This window comes from Phaseolus vulgaris, chromosome 8 (assembly GCF_051622355.1).
Source record: "Phaseolus vulgaris cultivar YP4 chromosome 8, ASM5162235v1, whole genome shotgun sequence".
In the NCBI taxonomy this organism is placed as follows: Eukaryota; Viridiplantae; Streptophyta; class Magnoliopsida; order Fabales; family Fabaceae; genus Phaseolus; species Phaseolus vulgaris.
This window is the reverse complement of record NC_143505.1, coordinates 3,339,572-3,359,415: the sequence shown is the minus strand read 5'-3', so window position 1 is coordinate 3,359,415 and position 19,844 is coordinate 3,339,572. Positions and strand designations below refer to the sequence as shown.

Here is a 19,844-nt window from a genome sequence, read left to right as displayed (position 1 = left end):
ATTTGTTTATTTAATTTATATAATGGAAATTAAAAATCGGTTCATTAATGAAATTTAATCCCTGAAAAAAATATTAATTGGACTGAATCTTTCACGCTTACTCTTTTTAATAACTTTTATTTTGGATAAATTAAATATTTATATATATATATATATATATATATATATATTCCTTAAAAAAGGATTATGTATGACATATCAAATTATATTCCTTATATTATTTTTCTTTTTTAGGTTTTCATCTCACACACCTAAACTCTTTCTTTTACTTATCAAATATTTCAACAAAAATAACAATCTAAAGCGTTAAAAAAATGATAAAAAGTATTAAAGCTAAAAAGAATTGTAAGACAAATTTGTGGGGTCCTTCAATAATTGTTATATAAAAAAGACTTTGATTCGTAATTATTCTAACAAAAAGTTGGCTGTCTTCAAAAGTCAATGTACAGTTTCTGTACAGTACTACTCATTAAGGATTGAAAAAGAAATTCCTATTTATATATATATTTATACATAAAATCTCCTACATACTTTTAATAGATATCAATAGGTATAAACGATAATATTTTTTTTTACATATAAAATCTCCGACTAATATTTTTAATATATGCTAATATTTTAATTACACAATGATTAGTTCTTATTTGAATATTATTTTTACATTAAAAAATAAAATAAATAATTGTTTATAATTTGATTTTATAAATTTATATTTTTGATTTTATACAAGATGGATAATGGATAAAATATAAATCACGAGTAAAACAATTTCCAAGTTATATGAGAAAGACCTAAAACTATATTTATGTAGCTAAATTAATTATGGTATGTAATGTCATTTCAATATCAAGAGAGTCTAACTCAAATAATAATTAATAATTATATATGTCTAAATTATTATAAATTCTCTTTTACTAAAAGTTAAGTACTCTCTTCCAACAAAATAAATAATGAATTGTATATTATTATTGAATTGAAAAATACTTTTTTACAATAATTACATATAACATAACTTAAATATATTTTTTAAATTGATATACGTATAAATCGATTTGATATCTAATAATAAATATTATTTAATTAGATATTCATGTCAACTTAATCTTTATTATTCATTTTATTAATGATTATCACTTAAAAAAATTATTGAATAAAAACTAATTTTAAAAATAAAAAATAATTAGTGATTATAGTGATATTTTAGAGATTAAAATATTTATTTTTTAAATTAATTTTTATTATTGTTAAATAGTTTCTAAATTTGTTTTAATATTTTTTTTCTCTAAAATAAAATAATATCTAATTTATAATTTAGTAACTATATTCACTAATTTTTTTTTTTTTTTATCTCTAAAACCTCTGATAATATTTTAAGTTTTTAATGACTTTGAACATAAATAAAAAAAATCTTCTACAATTAAATCAGTATTCGATTTCATCATTAAAATTTAGTAATACTTTTACAAAAAGGTTAATCAATTTCTACATTTTGAATATCCACTTCAAATAATTTCAATTAATTCCAAACAGACACTAATTTTAAATTTTAAATTTTAAATATTATAACATAAAATATGAAAATAAGGAAAATTGTATTGGGATCGGCACTAACAATTATGAGAAATAAACAAAAAAATATAATTAAAAGGAAGGGTCAAATCAGTATATACATATGATCAATATGAGTATATTCCAAAACACTTTATTTTTATTTATTTTCTTTATTAAAAATAAAAGAAGCATAGAATCAGTGTGTGTGGAATTGCATGTCCACGTAATCTGATAAGAAAAGTTCCAGAAAATGAAGTTTGCGACCGCGCGCGATCCACGTCGTAGGATTCATGATGCTACGTGGATGAAATGAGACCGCAAAATACAACTAAATCTGATTTTGGCCTTTTCTTCAGACTTCAACTTCACTTTTATTGTAAAAACTTTGATGTTTCATTTCCATACCTCCCATAGTGACAACTGTCACTGTTTTATCAGTATTTTCTTCCGTACTTTCATTTTCATTTTTTGCATAGCACATGGCCTGTTCTATATATTACATTTTTTATTCCATTATAATTCACTTAGCTATAAAATAGATTATTTTTTAGGGTTTTTTTTTCACTTCAATAGTTTCTTACGCAACTTTCCTGTAAATACTCTTTTTATAAAAAAATTAAAATAAGAAGCTATATTTTATTCCTAATTTAATTTATTTTCTTTAATTTTATTAAGATGATACTTAGAGTAAATTACCCTCACTGGATAAACTCTTATTTTTGTTGGTACTTTTTTGTTTACTTGCATGATAAATTTGAATATAAAATTTTCCACATTTCAATAGTTCACAAATTCTAATGTTAAAAGACTCAATTATGTAAATTATTTTCACTGTAACAATAAATCAAACACCTAATTAATTAATTAATTAATATAAGATTAAAATATTTATTAATAACTCATAATCTCTTCTATATGTTTTACTAATACTCATAATGTCAATAATGCATAATGTCAATTCTTTCAATAATGTTCATGGTGCTCAGAGTATCCATTCCCATCTATCACATATTCTATTACAAATTAACTCTAACACTTTATCCATTTCTAAGTCTCTTATACACACAAATATTATTTCTCAAAATGTTAATAATCGTCCCATGCGAATGGGTCTGAACTTCGATTTCACAATCACATACTTCACCATTCTTTATTCTTGGCTCGTAATGAACTTAAAGGTGTTAAGCAAGCTCTAGTTGATCCAAATTGACTTTCTATTATGCAATAGGAACATACTACCTTAATATAACATAATACATGAGATTCAAATCCTTGACCTATGACAAAAAACAATAGGGTGTAAATAGGTGTTTCAAGTTAACAATCCACATCAAGAAATCCATCAAGATTTGAAGTTGAATTCAAAACTCTTGTTTGTAAAGCTAGAAAAACACTTTATTGCTTAAAACAGATCCTAAGAAAATTGTTAGATAGACTAGAGTTTATCTTTGTTCAGTTTGAATTTGAAACTTGCTTAATCGACATGCACTTAATGCTAAGTGCGTTCGTATACTACCATACATGTGTTTTTTGTATGTGTGTGCGTGGATGTGATGAATGTGATTTTTTGTGTGATTTGATTAAAATAATAAGATGCATGCACTTATAGGATATAGTGGCCTAGTGTGGTTGTGTATAGTGGAAGGGTACCTAAGATGCTATCATGATCTAATGGTTGTAGTAATGAGTATAAGAATTTATTAAGAAAAAGAGACTTCATTGATCCACTGATAGCCTAAAGTGGTAAGAAGTTGATGGAGATTCTTACACTATTATGATTATAGATTTTGTGCAAAAAACTACAATAAACATCATGAACTTGAGGTTTAAAACAAAAGTGTTTGGAATGGTTTAAATTTCAATCATAATATATATAACCTGAGTATATGAACTCAGACACATGTGCATGTATATATGTATATATTTATATATGAATGTATGTATTTATGTGCATGTACGTGCACACACACACATATATATATATATATATATATATAACACGTGTAGATGAATTCAGACACATGTACATGTATATATGTATATATTTATATATGAATGTATGTATTTATGTACATGTACTAATAATTAATATATTTAAAAAATTGACTTTCATAAACTAATAACTCTAAACCCTAAACCCTAAACCCTAAACATACAAGTTTTAATGAGAAAAATGTCTTATGTCTTTCTTATTATCAATATCAACAATTTAGAATTCCAATTTCTCTAATAAAATACAAACAGTACATAGTAACATTATTTTTATAAATTAAAATATTATAAAATAATATAAAAGTAACAATATATTAACATTTATGCGTAACAAAAAAAAAAAAAAATATATATATATATATATATATATTAAAACACTAGTAATTAGATAAGAACTTTTAACAAAATTTAAATATATAAATCCTAAATCCTAAACTCTTAACAAAATCATTAGTTCATACCCCCTTCTAATAACAAGTTGATGAAAAAACACATTAAGTCATGTTTAGTGTCAAAACCACCAATCTATCAGTTTACATACCATTACATATTTCTCTTTTAAAATTGTATACCTGTTGACATCTATTATTATAAATCTGGAAATAAATTATAAAACAAAAAATTATAAAAAGTTAAATATTACATAATTATGTCGATAAGTAACATATTTTTTATCCCCTTAATATATTATTGAGACACATTTATCTAACAATTTAATAATAAAGTAAATATCATATAGTTAATGCTTCTCAAAACCACCAATTCCAACCATGTCTAAAACTAATATGGTTATTTAAATTGTAACAATCTCTAGTAACATTGTTTTATAAAATTTAAAAACATATCAACATTTAGCAATACAAAATTTAGAATATAATAAACTAACATCTATGCAAGACATGGATTATTACATTAGTTAACACATATTATATTATGAGATACACAATTTTAAGTTTAATACAAAAATATTACATTATATGCATATTAACAAAACCACCTATTTAGAATACATTCCGTTAATTATTTCTTCAATAAAAATTACAATAGAATTGATTATTATGTACCTAAAAATTAATTAACCAATTATTTACAATACTAATTATCTACCTTTGGTTAGAAAATATATGTCTAGATAAGTATGTGCATTTATGTACATACACTTTTATAAATATTTAATTAAATAAATTAATAGATATTCTTTTTATTCTTATAAAATATACTTATCTTATACTATACTTACTATTTTATCATTCTTAATATTAGATTTATGTATGTATAATAATAAATTATTAAATATAGAACAATATAAAAAAGATTACTAATTATTAAATATATAATACTGAAATATAAAATTAAAATACTACAAATAAATAATTGTTCAATTATTATAATATGTGTTTGTTTGTGTAAACACATAAATATGTATATAAATAATTAAAACGTGTGTGAGTGTGCATTGACATATATATACACTTTTATATATATATATATATATATATATATATATATATATATATATATTATATTTACAAAAATTTAACAATACATTTTAATAAATAAATAAATATATATATATTCTAATAAATAAGTTATTGTATAATTTAATTTAAAATATACTTATTTTTTGCATTTTATGTTATAGTTACCACTTCATCATTAAAGTTGTTACAAGTAAAAGTATATATAATAATAATAATAAATTATTAAATATAAAATAATATTAAAAAGACTTACTAACTATTAAACATATAATACTAAAATATAAAATTAAAATATTAAAAATAAATAATTGTTCAATTATTATGGACATACGTGTGTTTGGTTACACTCACGTTCATTATATAAATATTTACACATATGTGTTTGCACACGTAATCATGTCTATAATAATTGAATAATTATTTATTTTTAATATTTTAATTTTATATTTTATTATTCTATATTTATTAGTTAGTAAGTTTTTTTATATTATTTTATATTTAATAATTTATTATTATTATTATTATTATTATATATACCTTTATATGTAACAATTTTAATAATGAAGTAGTAAGTATAACTTAAAATACTAAAAATAAGTATAAATAAATTAAATATTATGCAAGAACTTATTTATAAAAATATTTATTTATTTATTTATTTATGAAAATATATTGTTAAATTTTTATAAATAATATATATAAGTGTATATACAATGCACATTCACGTACGTTTTAATTATTTATATACATAAATTTATGTGTTTACATAAATACATGTTTATATATTTGAACAATTATTTATTCTTAATATTTTAATATTATATGTTTAATAGTTAGTAATCTTTCTTTATATTTTCTATATTTAATAAAAAAATTATTAATTTTAATATTATATGTTTAATAGTTAGTAATCCTTCTTTATATTTTCTATATTTAATAAAAAAATTATTATTATATATATACATAAATCTCATATTAAAAATGATAAAATAATAAGTATAGCATAAGATAAATATATTTTATAAAAAAATATATCTATTAAATTACTTAATTAAATATTTATAAAAATGTATAATTACCATGTACATAAATGCACATACTTTCACAAAAACATATATTTTCTAATGAAAGGTAGATAATTAGTATTGCTAATAATTGGTTAATTAATTTCAGGTACATAATAATCTATAATATTCTATAATATTGTAATTTTTATTGAAGAAATAACAAACGGATGCACTGTAAGAAAAAATTGAATTATTTATGGATAATTACCCACCAACTTTTTTGCGTATGGAAATTTAATTTATCGTCCGCTATGTCTGTAGGTAAAATCATTTTAGATGAAAAAAATAGGTTTGCCAAAATTAATGAAGAAATGTACTTACCTACCACTAAGACTCTGTTTGGATTGAGGAGAGGATTTGTGACAAAGAGAGAAAGTGGATTTGTGAGAATTTGAGAGGATGTGTGAAGATATATGAGGTTGTTTGAATTGAGTGAAGATAAAGTGAATTTGTGATAATGATTTATTATAAGTTTACAAATTTATCCTTATTATTAAAATATATCTTAATAATGAATTATAATTTTTTTTGTAGATTTAAATTAATTAAATATTTTTAATATATTATATCTATAATTATTTATATTTTTTAATAAAAATTAAAATATATTATAAAATATTTTTGTGTTAAATTGAAATAAATTTATTAAATACATAAAAATTTATGAAAATAATATTTATTATTATATTCATTTGTTATTTTATATAACTATATATATTGTTGATATTATAAATTTTTTTTTATAATTATATGTTGTTATTAATAGTATAATTAAATATTTTTGAAATTATAAATAATAAATAAATTTATGTAATATTTAATTTTGCATATAGTATAAAATGCATGCACAATAATATTTAAGTAAAATACAATAATCCTATATAATCTCCACAAATATCTTCATTTTGTGAAGAGTGAAAAATGTCATTCACCCTCTCCCCATTTACTCCCCACCCTAAAAAAATATCTCCTCCCTCGTGAAAAAATAAAGGTGAGAAAATTTATTTATTTTTCATTTTACTTGTTAAAATAAAGTCCATCAAACCAAAATTTACTAATTAAAAATTTATAAAACTAAAAGCTACCAAATCAAATAGAATTTATTTCTTACTTGACTAAGTATCTAATATTTAAAATGCTACAATATTTTATTTTATTTTTTCCTTATAAAGTGATCATTTTTGCAAAGAGTAATTAATAGACTCATTGATGGCCCCAACTCAACATTATCAAGAAACATGTTTCCAGCTACTGGAACATGATGCAAACATGATAAAGAATATATCATATTTCACTTGTGTTTACATCTACTATACTATTAAAGGTGGTTTAATATTAATATATTTTAATTTCTATTATAATTCTTATTTTCATATATTCTACAATACTAAAGCACTTTCATTTATTTTACTTTAAATGCAGGTGTTCAAACTAAGTCAAATATCATTGTTTTTAATAAGAATATGTTGTGGGAGTAAAATTTGTGTTTCTTGTTCATAAGCACAAGTTCAGTAAAGTTTGAAGACATTTAGTCAAGTTTTAAATCTGATTTTTTTACAAAATCATTCTATGACTATATCTGGGTGGAATTTCTTCATTGTATATGGTATAGGTAGCTCAATTGTGGAGTAATTATAAAATTTAAGGGTTTATTAAACATCATTCTTGTATTCTTTTTCTACTATTTTACTAGTTTAATTGAAATTGTAATGTAATTTCAGAAAGCTTATTTTTCTAAAACATTTTAAATTTCAGGTGCTTTAACCATCTTTTGAAACTTAGCCAGTGCAAAACGGTTGTTTAGGCTTTGAAAAAACTGCAAATGTCACATCTCACTTGTTTTTATGAAAAAAAATTAAGAAACAATTTACCAATCTCCTTATGTTTTATTTAGATTAGATTCAGGATGTTAAAAAGTCTAGTTCTTTTAGATAAACAAAATGCATAAATTATTGTAAACTTATTTACATGTGTCCATTTGCTAAGTATAGATTTACATAATGTGTTTGCATTAAATTATGATAAGTTTATATTAAATGTAAAGTTAGTTAGATTACATTTTCAACATTTTTTTTTTTGTAAAATGTTATTGTAATCAATAGATTTGGTGAATAATTATATCAAGTGTGTGAGTGTAAAAAAAATTATATAGTTTCTTGCATTGGAAACAAAGTAAAGAAAGTTTAATTTTTTAAAACCTTAAAAGTTTAAGTTCATTTGAAGTAAATTTTAAGCCTAACTCAACCCCATAAAACCGGCTCATGAGGTTGAAGTTTACCCCCATTTATATACCATGAATTGTCCTCATCTCTAGTCGATGTGAGATCTCCAACAATAATCGAAAAATTTGGAATAAATAGATCCAATGTAACTACATATTATTAATTAAAATAAATATTTAAAATAATAAAATTAAAATTAGTATCCGAATAACATAAACAAACTAGATGTACAGACTTGGATAAAAAGAAAATGTATTTATTAAATATATTGAGATGATACCAACTGTTTTGAGCTAAGGAGATGAAATTAAAATGTAGAATCACATTATGAATGCATTTTCTTCTATATCTAATTTTATCATAATTAAAATTATATATACAATTTATCCTAATGTTAAAAACAACATTACTTTTTGTATAAAGAGAAACAACCTTGAAAGATCATGAGGTGAGTCTAAAGTTGTAATATTCAAATGCATATAGCAAATTTTTCTTATCATGATTTAATTACATATAATATGAAATCAACCATTATATGCATCAGCAAAGTCTTAAACTTTTTAAGTACATGACACTAAGTAGCGTTGATGTTTTTCACTCTTTAAATTGGGCCGTGGCCTGTGGTTTGGGCTTTTCTTATTCCCAAGTCTTGTCGTGTCCCTCTTGAAGATTGAATCCTTTTCTTATTCTAAAGTCTAAAGATAAAGACTTTTTTTATTTATTTATGCATAACATTTTATTTTTATTTATTTATGCATAACATTTTATTTGAGATAGCAAAATAGTATGAATATTCTTTTCTCCAATGTTTTCAGACAAAAGTAACTCTGGAGGGAAAAAAATGGTTTAACAGAACCTAAAGATAAAAAAGGTAGTGTATTTCAAAATTAGAAAAATGATATTCGGACAAATTTAAGGGAACTAGAACTAAAATATGAAAGTTTTAAATAAACTTGTCATAACTTATCTGTGAATATTTATTACTATTATTATTGTGTTTTAATAATCTTGATATGAACTCTTAAGGATTTAATTTAATTTTTTTAAGCATTATAGATATGTATATGTTCATCAAAACTTAAGTCTTATCTGTCTTGGAAATCCATTTGAAAAAATATGCCTTTCAAAGTGCTTGCGAAATTATTGCTAATCAATAATTTCAAGCCATGAACTATTTCTAAATGTTGTTAACACCACCAACAATTAACTCTTTATAAATGTCATTTAATCTTTTATTCATCACACAATAGTGAGAATTTTTAATTTTAGAGCGAGAAACATATTAAATGAATCGAAATTCACTGATTTTAAAATCATATTTAAGCCTTTTCAAATTATAGTATTAGATTGCAATTGGATCAGTAGATTTTCAAAATAGTGTTGTTGTCCTGTTCATTAATTTAAAGTATGGAGTTTGAGATGTTGGTATTTGGAAGCATGTATTAACTTGAGGTTGGTTAGAATTGAAGGAGTGTGGAATAAAATAATTGAGTCCTTAGATCTTAAAATTCTTGAATCTAATTGAATAAAATGAAGTAACTGATGTGGTTTTTAAGCAATGAGAATATCTCTAATGTAGCCAAGCGCACCCTCATCTACAACATCATACCATGTAATCCTCAAGCACGTCATTTCACTCTGCCACTCATAAACATCATAAACAATAAACTCAATTTGCTACTGAAACGAAATTATACAACAAATTAAACAGGACAATGTGCACTTTTAAGAAACAGAAATTCGATTACACATTTATGTTCCATACAATTCACTTACATATTCTGCCTCCAAGGAATTCATTTTGCTGGTATTAGATCATATTATGCATTTATGTGTAAATAAGAAGTCTGATAAACTGGCGTCAAAAACAAATATTTCTTTTGAAAAACATAATAATTAACTGGTACCTTTCTTACCTAAACTATTTTATATCAAAATCAGTTTTTTTTTTTATATTAAAAAAACCGGCTCAACATTTGCAGGGGAAACGGGAGCTAATATGAAATAGAGTTATAATTTAAGCAATGCACAAGTTTCATAACATCCAAATCAGAGACAAGACATGATGAGAAAAAGGAACAGAATAGCAGGATTATAAAAGAAGTAGGGTGAATCAGGAAAAGTGAACTATATAGCCTCCAGAGCTTGCAGGACATCAGCCTTCAAATCCTCAAAATCTTCAACTCCAAAGCTGAAGCGAACCAAGTTGTCATGAATCTTATACTTCGCCCTTTCTGACTGAGGAAGATCCCTGTTGCCCAATACATAAAAAATAAATATACAATCTCTAAACAAATAAACCAAAAAATATAATTTTTATACTATAAAGCACAAAAGGACCAGGTAAACATGTTTTCACTGCAGGTCACATCCAAAAAGAGGACCGATGCCCCGTGTAGTGTCAAATCCTTAACAAGACAACTTAAAGAAGGAATCGTAAGGCGTACCAGTAAGACAAAATAGCAGGTTGATCAACAATGCTCTCACAGCCACCAAACGAGGCCGCAATATATGGGATTTTCAGGGAATCAACAAATTTTATTGTGGTATGTATATCTCCATCAATCTGCATTATTGCCAATTTAATTCTAAAAAAACATTTTCATATGGTGGCCTCAAATACATCATTCTTTATATAAGCAAAACAAATAATGGATTTTATTAGCAAACCACATATTTGAATACCGACTCAGCAAATTCCCACCTCAAAACTGACAACACCACCGAAACCAGTCATCTGCCTCTTCGCAAGTTCATGTTCGGGATGACTCGGCAAGCCTGGATAATAGACCCGCTTCACCTGCCAATAGAAGTATGTCATTATAACCAGTTCACATAAGATGCACACGAAAATCGTTAAAATATTTATAAAGTGAAATTGCAAATGGTAATGGTACAAAATACACTATGCATATGACAATGCAACAAATGTAGAGATGCATTTGACGATTCAAAGAGGAAAAAAAGAAGGCAGAACCTATATATGTATACAGTTTCATTCCCAAGAAATTATGCACCAGAAGAGCTATGGCATCCATTCCAACGGCTACTAAAAAAAAATAATACTAAACTACTTATCATTAATAAACAAGATAACTGCAGAACAAGGATTCAAGTTTAAGTGTATCACAACATAAAAAATTCAAAAGAAACCAACCTCTTCACACATGGCACAGTTTAGTACTCATTCATCCCTTAAGGAAATACATAAAGCATACACTTCATTTTTACATGAAATGAAAAACAATTCAACCACACTTCTAAACGAAACGAATGTAATCAGGGAGGAAATGCAAGATTAAATAAAATACAAATCATCATCATACAAGCTCATTCGACAATTTATAAAACTTCAACTAAAAAATTAATAATATAAAATGACATGAACAGAGAGCAAGACAGCGTGCATGTCAATTCCACGGTACCTTGGGATGTGCCTCTAAAATTTTGGCCATCCCCATTCCTGTTGAATTCTGCTGCTGTACACGAAGATGCAGCGTTTTCATGCCTCTGATTAATAGGTACGCAGCATTCTGTGGAAAAAGCATTATTTTAGACACAAAAACCAACTAGGCTACCTTTCTATGGAGGGTCAACTCTATAGAAATGACCTACCGGGTTAAGAGTACCGCCCAAAATATGGTGGAAAGTCCGAATTTGTGAAACCACCTTAGTTGAACCACTTATGCAACCACCAAGGACCTGAAGGGAGGAAAAGGCTCTTTGATGATTAATTATGAATAACTGAAATTTAAATATTTGAGTTGTTTCCAATAAACTAAGTTTTGAAGAAAAGACTGACTTACATCATGATGTCCACTCATGTATTTTGTCAAGGAGTGCATAATCAGATCAGCACCAAGGGCAAGGGCCTTCTGGTTCAAAGGTGTTGCAAATGTACCATCAATGCAGAGTAAAGCCCCCTTCTTGTGGCAAAGCTCTGAAACCAGCTTAATGTCAACACATCTGAGGAATGGATTGGTAGGAGACTCAGTGAAGAACAGAGACACCTGCACAATTATATAATACTATATTAACTCTAGACCATCTTTTAATTCCAGAAATATCATAGAAATCCATAAAATGAAACCAACAACTCTCTCCAACACTAACATTGTGCTGCTCCAAAGCAGTTTCTAAGGCACCAACATCTGCTGGATCAATTACAGTCGTCTGCTCATCAAAAAAGAAACTTTGTTACGTATCTAAAACAAATCTATAATGATCATGGTTATGCATGCCTGGGACAAAGGTAAAATCTACCAGAAGTAACCCATTGCAAACATCAAATGTCCACCTTACCAACTAAGAGACAATAAGATTCACATTAAGATATCTATTTAAATTTTTCCGTTAAAAACCTATCAAACTTTTAGCCAGACATCTATGCTACATGCCACTATTAATCATTCAATTCTGAAAAAAAAAGATAGGAAACAGCAACATCAACAAAACCTTTATTCCACTAGATGAGTTAACCCTATAGATCACACAACAGCATTAAACTCGCGAAAACCAAACTCACAGAAGTATAATTCCCCATGAGATTTCTTTTAATATTTGAGTAAAATTATGAATGCATATATATAATCTTTTGAACAACAGGAATGAAAATGAGCATTATTTCAATCCACACAATAATATTTAAGCAAAAGAAACATGACAAACATAAGAAGCTGTTCGCACACCACACAACTAAATACAATTAAACCACCAAATGAGCAGAAAATATACCGTGATCCCCATCTTTGGAAGAAATGTCTCTATGAATATTCTAGTCTTCCTATAACAATCTGTAGTGGTCACAAGATGTCCACCAGCTGGAATCAGTGCCATAAATAGGACTACGCTAGCACACATCCCAGATGCCATTATCACAGTTGATTCGGCCCCCTCCAGTTCACTGGTTCATAATGACAACAAGCCTCATTAAATGACCCCAAAACTCGACACATTACAAGATCATCGTAAAGTCCAAGCACACATACCTTATCTTCTCCTCTAAAACCACTGTTGTTGGATTTCCATAGCGCCCGTACTCAAAACTAACTTGACGATTCTCCTGCAAAATTATTGAAAGCTCAGCCACACCAATAATGGACGTTCATCTGTTCATTGTTTAAATAGGCGAATAAAAACTACATAACAGTTCAAAGAATAGTACCTTGAAATCAATGAGATCAGCGGTTTTCTTAAAGAAGTAAGCAGAAGTGTTCACCACAGGAGTGGTAATTCCATCAGTCACAATACCTCTACCCAGTCTTTCAGCTGCATTACTCAAATGCAAAAACCAATCAGCTTCGTAAACAACATAGCCAAGAATCAACAATAATAACATCCAAGGAAATTAAAACTAGTCTAATCTTAAACAATACAAATAATTTAAATCCTAAATCAAACGTCACATAAACTAATAAAAATACCAAATCACAGTAAGCATACAGTAAACAACGGAATAAGTATGTACGATACGAACAAAAAGAAAGAGAAGGCCTCTTTCTGAATCAAATCACATCCGATGTGAAGGAAAAATCTAAAAACTGTACAAAAGAATTGAAAAGGAACAATTAAAGAATAGATATCCGAGCAAACCACATCTAAATTTAATTATATAATTGAAAAGTAAACGAATCTAAGAAAATAAAAATAAATGAAAATTTATGACATAAAAAAGAAAACGACAAGTTTTCATTTCTCACGTACCGGCATGAATCGTTTTGCTTGCATCCGATTTCAAAAACGAAGAATAAGAACTACGATTTAACTGTACAACCCCGTTATTGTCGGCCGCGGAGGCGACGGCGTCGTTTGTGGAAACGACGATGTCCTCGTCGGCGCTGATGTTGACGAGGAGAGGCGCCGTGGCAGCGTCCGCGGCGGAAACCGCGGGCGGTGCCGGAGCCCCGGCAGAGGGATTATTGGTGCTGTTGTTGGACCACGAAGCGGCGACGATTTGTGCGACGCCGATGTTGCTACAGTTGCGTCGCGCCTTGGTGCTGAGCTGGCGCTGGAAGTTGGGAGGAAAGCGGAGGATGAGGGAGGAGACGCCGTGGAAAGAAGCGCCGGATCCGACCGAGCGGAAGTTGCGGCGGCGGAGGTTGTCGAAAGACGGCGGTGGCGAGAAATCGGGATCGGAGCGGCACTCGAAGGTGAAACGCATGTGCGAACTCGAAACGGCCATGTTCGTCGTCGTTTCAAGGGTTTTGTTCGTGCGATCGGTTTCGGTTTGTTCTCCTTCACCTACTTCCCCTCTTTCTCCCCTCTCTATCTATACCTACTAAAACCACTTTCTCTACTCTTCCATTTGCAAATGGAACCCTCGCGCCCTTATATAATACTCCACTCTAACCATAACACAGTATCTACGCGTCACTCATTTGTCCTCTTCTTTTCTCCCTTATTATTACTACTACTCATCATATATATCACTCCAGGGATTTTGCATTTCCTACACCCACCAAACAACTACACTTCCTGAACTCTTCAAAACTAGCCGTTGGATTTTCATCTAACGACTTCGTTCGCCATTTCCACTTACAACTCAAGCGTGATTCGATGTGGAGCGTTCAACTTCAATCCCATGGCTCCCGTTTTCCTGATTCGATCAAGTGTTCAAAGTCATTGCTTCTTCTCAGAATGTTTACTTTTTTTTAGTTTTCAATACCAATACGTAAATAGGTAAACACGTCATTATTATCACTATTAGCTAATAAATTTTATCCTCTTGAATTGAACTAGAGTGCATGTCTCTTAGTACGTTTATCGGTCTTTTTCATCATCAAAAATTTAACCGAAAGGAAGATAAGAATAAATAATACTATATGCCCTCATAGTACAAAGAATTTAACTCATATGCTTTTCAGTACAAAGACGATCTTCTGTTTTTATTATGCAAGTTTTATTTTATCTCTTATTTATTTTCATAATAATTATCTTACAAATAGTAGCAAAATAAATTATTAATAAATTTTTTCCTCAAATAACACTATTTTCACTTTTATTTCTCCATCCAGCATACTTTTATTTTTATTTTTCTATTTATCTCCGTGACTTTTTTTCTCAAATAGCATTATTTTCACTTTTAAATATCTATAAAATTATAATAAATTTAAATATTTATAAAATTAAAACAAACGAAAAATTAAAAGGATATCAAAATAAGTAATAGTACAAATTAAATAAAATTGTTTAGATATTTTATAAAAGAATTAACTGAATGATTTAAAAAATTATAAATAAAAATTAAGTTATTCATGATACGTGTGTAATAATAATAAAAAAATAAGTTATTATTAGGTTTAATAAAAAAATAAATGTATAAATTATAATTTTAAAAAAATATATTTAAATTAGAGATTATGTAAATAATGAGTTATATATGAATATATGTCATAAATTATAATAATAAATATGATTATATAATATTTCTTATAATTTTTTAGGGTTTAGGTTTAGTGTTTATGGGTTAATGTTTATGATTTATGGTTTATCATTTAGGGTTTATAGTTCACGGTTTATGGTTTATGGTTTATGTTTTAAGATTCAGGGTTCAAAATTTAGGGTTTACATTTATTTTCTACATCAAAATACTTTATAAAATATTTTATTTCATTCTCCTTTATAAATATTTAAAAGTGAAAATAGTGTTATTTGAGAAAAAAAGTAAAAGATGATGCTAAATAGAAAAATAAAAATAAAAGTGAAAATTGTGTAGAAAAAAATATTATTAACTCATTTGTATTATTTATAAGGTTAGAATCTAATTATTATGTACATTACACACCATTTTTATTTGTCATTATTTAGATATTATTGAATTAAATACTGTTTGTCTAAAAATACGTAACATAAGCTAAATTCTAACAGAGAGAAGTCCCGCGATATAAGCGAGTGTTTTGTTTTTCTTGTTGCTGAAGGGTGATGTTATTTTGACAACCTACTTCACCTTACACCGATAACAAAATATTAATATTTGTAATAAAAAAAATTAAAAAAAACTCTTTAATGAAAATATAAGCAAAATATAAAATGTTAAAATAATTTTCAAAATTAGAAAAAATTAAAAAAATAATAATAATAAATTAATATTTATTGAGGTGTAGAGTGGAGTAAGAGTGTCAAAAAATTTCATTGTTGTATCTCAGATGTTGAAGTCTGAAAATAGTATTATTGTTTTTTTCAGTAAAAATGGTAAATTTTTTATATTATTAAAAGCCGACAAACATTTATTTTTGACAACTCAAAATAATAATATTTTAATAATATTTTTTAATTTTTTAATTTCAAATTTTAATATATATTACTATATTAAAATATAGTGACTTGTTTAGCACTTGGTTTCAGTGTCCTCCACTCTTATGGGATCTTTTGAATTTGAAAGCGAACATAGGCTTCTTCGAACAACTTAGAATTAAACATTCTTCTTGACAACACTATTGCAAACTCTATTTTGTTGAGTTGGCTTAGAAGATGGAGGGAAAGTGAAAGAAAATTGACATTATTTATCTGGTGTGTAAGTTCTAAAACGTTCAATTCAATTAACATGTTGTAAAAGTGATTAAGGAATGATTCATTGCGTGCTTCAATTATTATTTAGAGACTGTTTTAACATGTGTACAAATTATAGTTAGCCATTTTATTTTATGTATCATAAATGCTACTTGTTATAGACTTTGTTTTATTGTGAATATAAAAGAAGTAGTATTACAAAAATATAAAGTGTAAGGAAACAAAAATAAACTATTTATGAGATAAAAAAAATTATGTTCATTTAAAATAATACTAACAATATAAAATTTAAGTTTTAATACAAAATTGTTTCAACCATAAGTCCAATAGATAATATGGTTAGATCAATCATCGTTTGAAAATTGGTGTTCTGTCACGATTTTGTTCTTTAAAGACATTTCAGTGGATCGAAAGAGGAAGGAGTATATAAACTGTCATTGGTCTCGACTCCTGAATGATATAGAACTATATTAATTATACCAGAACAATATATTAAAATAATAATGAGTAAAAAATTTATAAACAAATATATTATTCCTCTACCAACGTTTATTCTTCGAAGAAACTAAAATAAAAATAAAAATTTATACCTATTCTAAAATTAGCATGTTATTTCATTTAAGTTATATGAAATAGTTTATTTAAATATATATTTTATAATAAAATTCATAATCATATTATCGACCTAGTATAACATATCACAAATGGTATATAAGTATAGCAATTGAGTGCTTCTAAAATATTAAAATATTAGTATTAAGTTAAAAGAAACTAATATTTGTTTCTAAGTCAACATCAACAATATAATAATTTGAATATAGATATGGTGAAACAATTCTTATAACATAGTAATTTTTATACTCTTTTTAATTAAGTATAGGTGATTCTTATCCTCAATTTAGTGTATTAAAACTCTATTAATTTTTCATCACAAGATTAAAATATCACCAAATCTCATAACTTAATACTTCACAAATTATATTAATATCTTATTAATACTTTCTTAATAAGTAATGTCATATAAATCATTACACAAATGTTAAGTTTGTAATTACTTAAATCATACGTAATATATCAATTTATCAATCACACTCAAAGATTGATAGGTACATACATACATTATCATTATAACATATTTTTAATTCAATTTACATCACCAAAAATAACATATATTCACTCAATATTAAATAATTTAACATTCAGGAAGATTTTCATAAGCATATTAAAATTAAATAAGCAAATTCAATCCATTATAAATTTTCAGTTTGTTCACAGATTAAGATTCACATGATGAAATCTCATCTACTAGACAAATTCATAGAATTTGTTAGATGAATAATACTTTGCTAATTAAGTTTGAGGTTTATCTTTCATTGGGTGTATTCTCTTGTGTTAAAGCAAATTAGGCAAAATCATAATCCTACGTAATTAACTTACTCAAAACAAAATTCAAACTCAAACTATCAATTCTAAACAAATTTATACTTCACATGCTACTTCTTTCATCAACCATATCATCAAATAAAGTATATATGCATATTCAACACTCAAATTTATTAAAAATAACATCACCATAATTGTAAAACACTTAAAAAATAACATTATATTATAATACAAATATCCAAATCAATCAATTATATGCTTTCAACTCATTTCAAATGTTGAATGAAAAATATTTTTTATGTCCAATTACGCATTTACCAATTCATACAAAATATACCCCTTTCCAACACTACCGTAAGTTAACATAACACTTATATATAGTGAGATTTACAACCTATTCCAAAAGCAACTAAATAACTATTTTTCTCAACAAAAATAATAATTATATAGGTCAGAATTAATTACTTTTATAATATAACTAAGCCTTTCTTATCTGATTTTGTTTGTTTGTTATCCAAACAGAAACAAAATCTTAAAGTACTAAGGTCAAAACAGTAGCTTAAAAAAGACACCCAAATCAATCAAAAGATAGGTAAAAAATTAAATAAAAAGAGATGTCACTTTTATTATATGATCAAACATGTCAAACATCAAATATTTTTAAAAAATTAAGATAAAATAAAAACATTAAAGAGAAAAAAAAAACTTACAAGGATAACATCTCGGTTGACCTTGATTTTTACTTCGCCATCATTTTATTAATAAATACTGTCTAATTGAGAAAACTACGATAATAGTTCGTAGAGAATTAAAAAAAGTAAAAAGTGAAAAAAGAAAAGAAAAACAATACATTTAATATTTATTATTTTTAAAATAATATATACTAAAATATCACATAAGTTTTTCCAATTTGAATGGTACCTGCAAAAGACACTCTGACGCTCAAGGTTTAAGTGAGATATCAGTATTTGGTATTGTATTCGATGTTCGGTGTAATTAATGCATGATGAAGACTTACATTTTTTCTCAAAACTTGTGACTATTTATATGATTATTATGAACCATTTATTATTAGATCATATTATAATTTTGGATCATAACTAAAAGCGTATTACCTAATAATTAATCATGCTCTTCTATTGAACTTAATAAATCTGATCTGATTATGTGGAAGATTTAGAATTTAGGGTTTAGGAGTTAAAAAAATTGTGATTTATAGTTTTAACATCTTCCAAAATAAGGAATGTTAATGATGGATGAGGAGGACCACCATAACATGCATGGAGTATGGACAGAGCATGCACCGCACCAGTGTGGACACAAAGACAGAGGACAACAAGAGGATATGCGAATGTATGTGGTTTCTGCCAACTTTTCATGGGACAATGAATTTGGTTATGTCGCACTCATCATTCACTATTAAGCAATAACACACAAGGGGACCATAATCAATCATGTCATGGCTCACCCAACGCATCTTTCTTATTTTATTTTTTTTCTCTCGTCAACATAAAACTTTAAATGCAAAAAACAATTCTTACAAAAAAAGCATCCTCAGTGCCAATAAACAATTATCAAAGTGATGCTAAATGATGTCCTGTGATTTAAAGTTAATTTATTAAGGTGATGGATTTTTTTAA

The 19,844-nt window shown here is 26.3% G+C and overlaps 1 protein-coding gene across 1 annotated transcript; it reads right to left on the bottom strand.

Moving 5' to 3' along the window:
- Window positions 1–10,308: 10,308 nt before the first annotated feature.
- MTO1 (Pyridoxal phosphate (PLP)-dependent transferases superfamily protein) lies at window positions 10,309–14,978 on the bottom strand. Its single transcript, XM_068628604.2, has 11 exons — window positions 14,017–14,978; window positions 13,478–13,581; window positions 13,302–13,375; window positions 13,048–13,216; window positions 12,427–12,486; window positions 12,120–12,323; window positions 11,929–12,015; window positions 11,739–11,846; window positions 11,018–11,113; window positions 10,761–10,879; window positions 10,309–10,564 (listed from the first exon to the last, which is right to left on the bottom strand). Exons 1-11 carry the CDS (start codon window positions 14,492–14,494, stop codon window positions 10,441–10,443), a joined length of 1,623 nt encoding a protein of 540 aa, XP_068484705.1. The 5' UTR covers window positions 14,495–14,978; the 3' UTR covers window positions 10,309–10,440.
- Window positions 14,979–19,844: the final 4,866 nt, after the last annotated feature.

Excerpts from the sequence above, each read along its gene's own strand:
- MTO1 (XM_068628604.2), bottom strand. The coding sequence starts at position 14,494 with ATGGCCGTTTCGAGTTCGCACATGCGTTTCACCTTCGAGTGCCGCTCC. Across the intron at positions 13,582-14,016 it reads AAGCAAAACGATTCATGCCG|CTGAAAGACTGGGTAGAGGT; the intron begins GTACGTGAGAAA and ends TGAGTAATGCAG. Across the intron at positions 12,324-12,426 it reads CTGCTTTGGAGCAGCACAAT|GTGTCTCTGTTCTTCACTGA; the intron begins GTTAGTGTTGGA and ends ATAATTGTGCAG.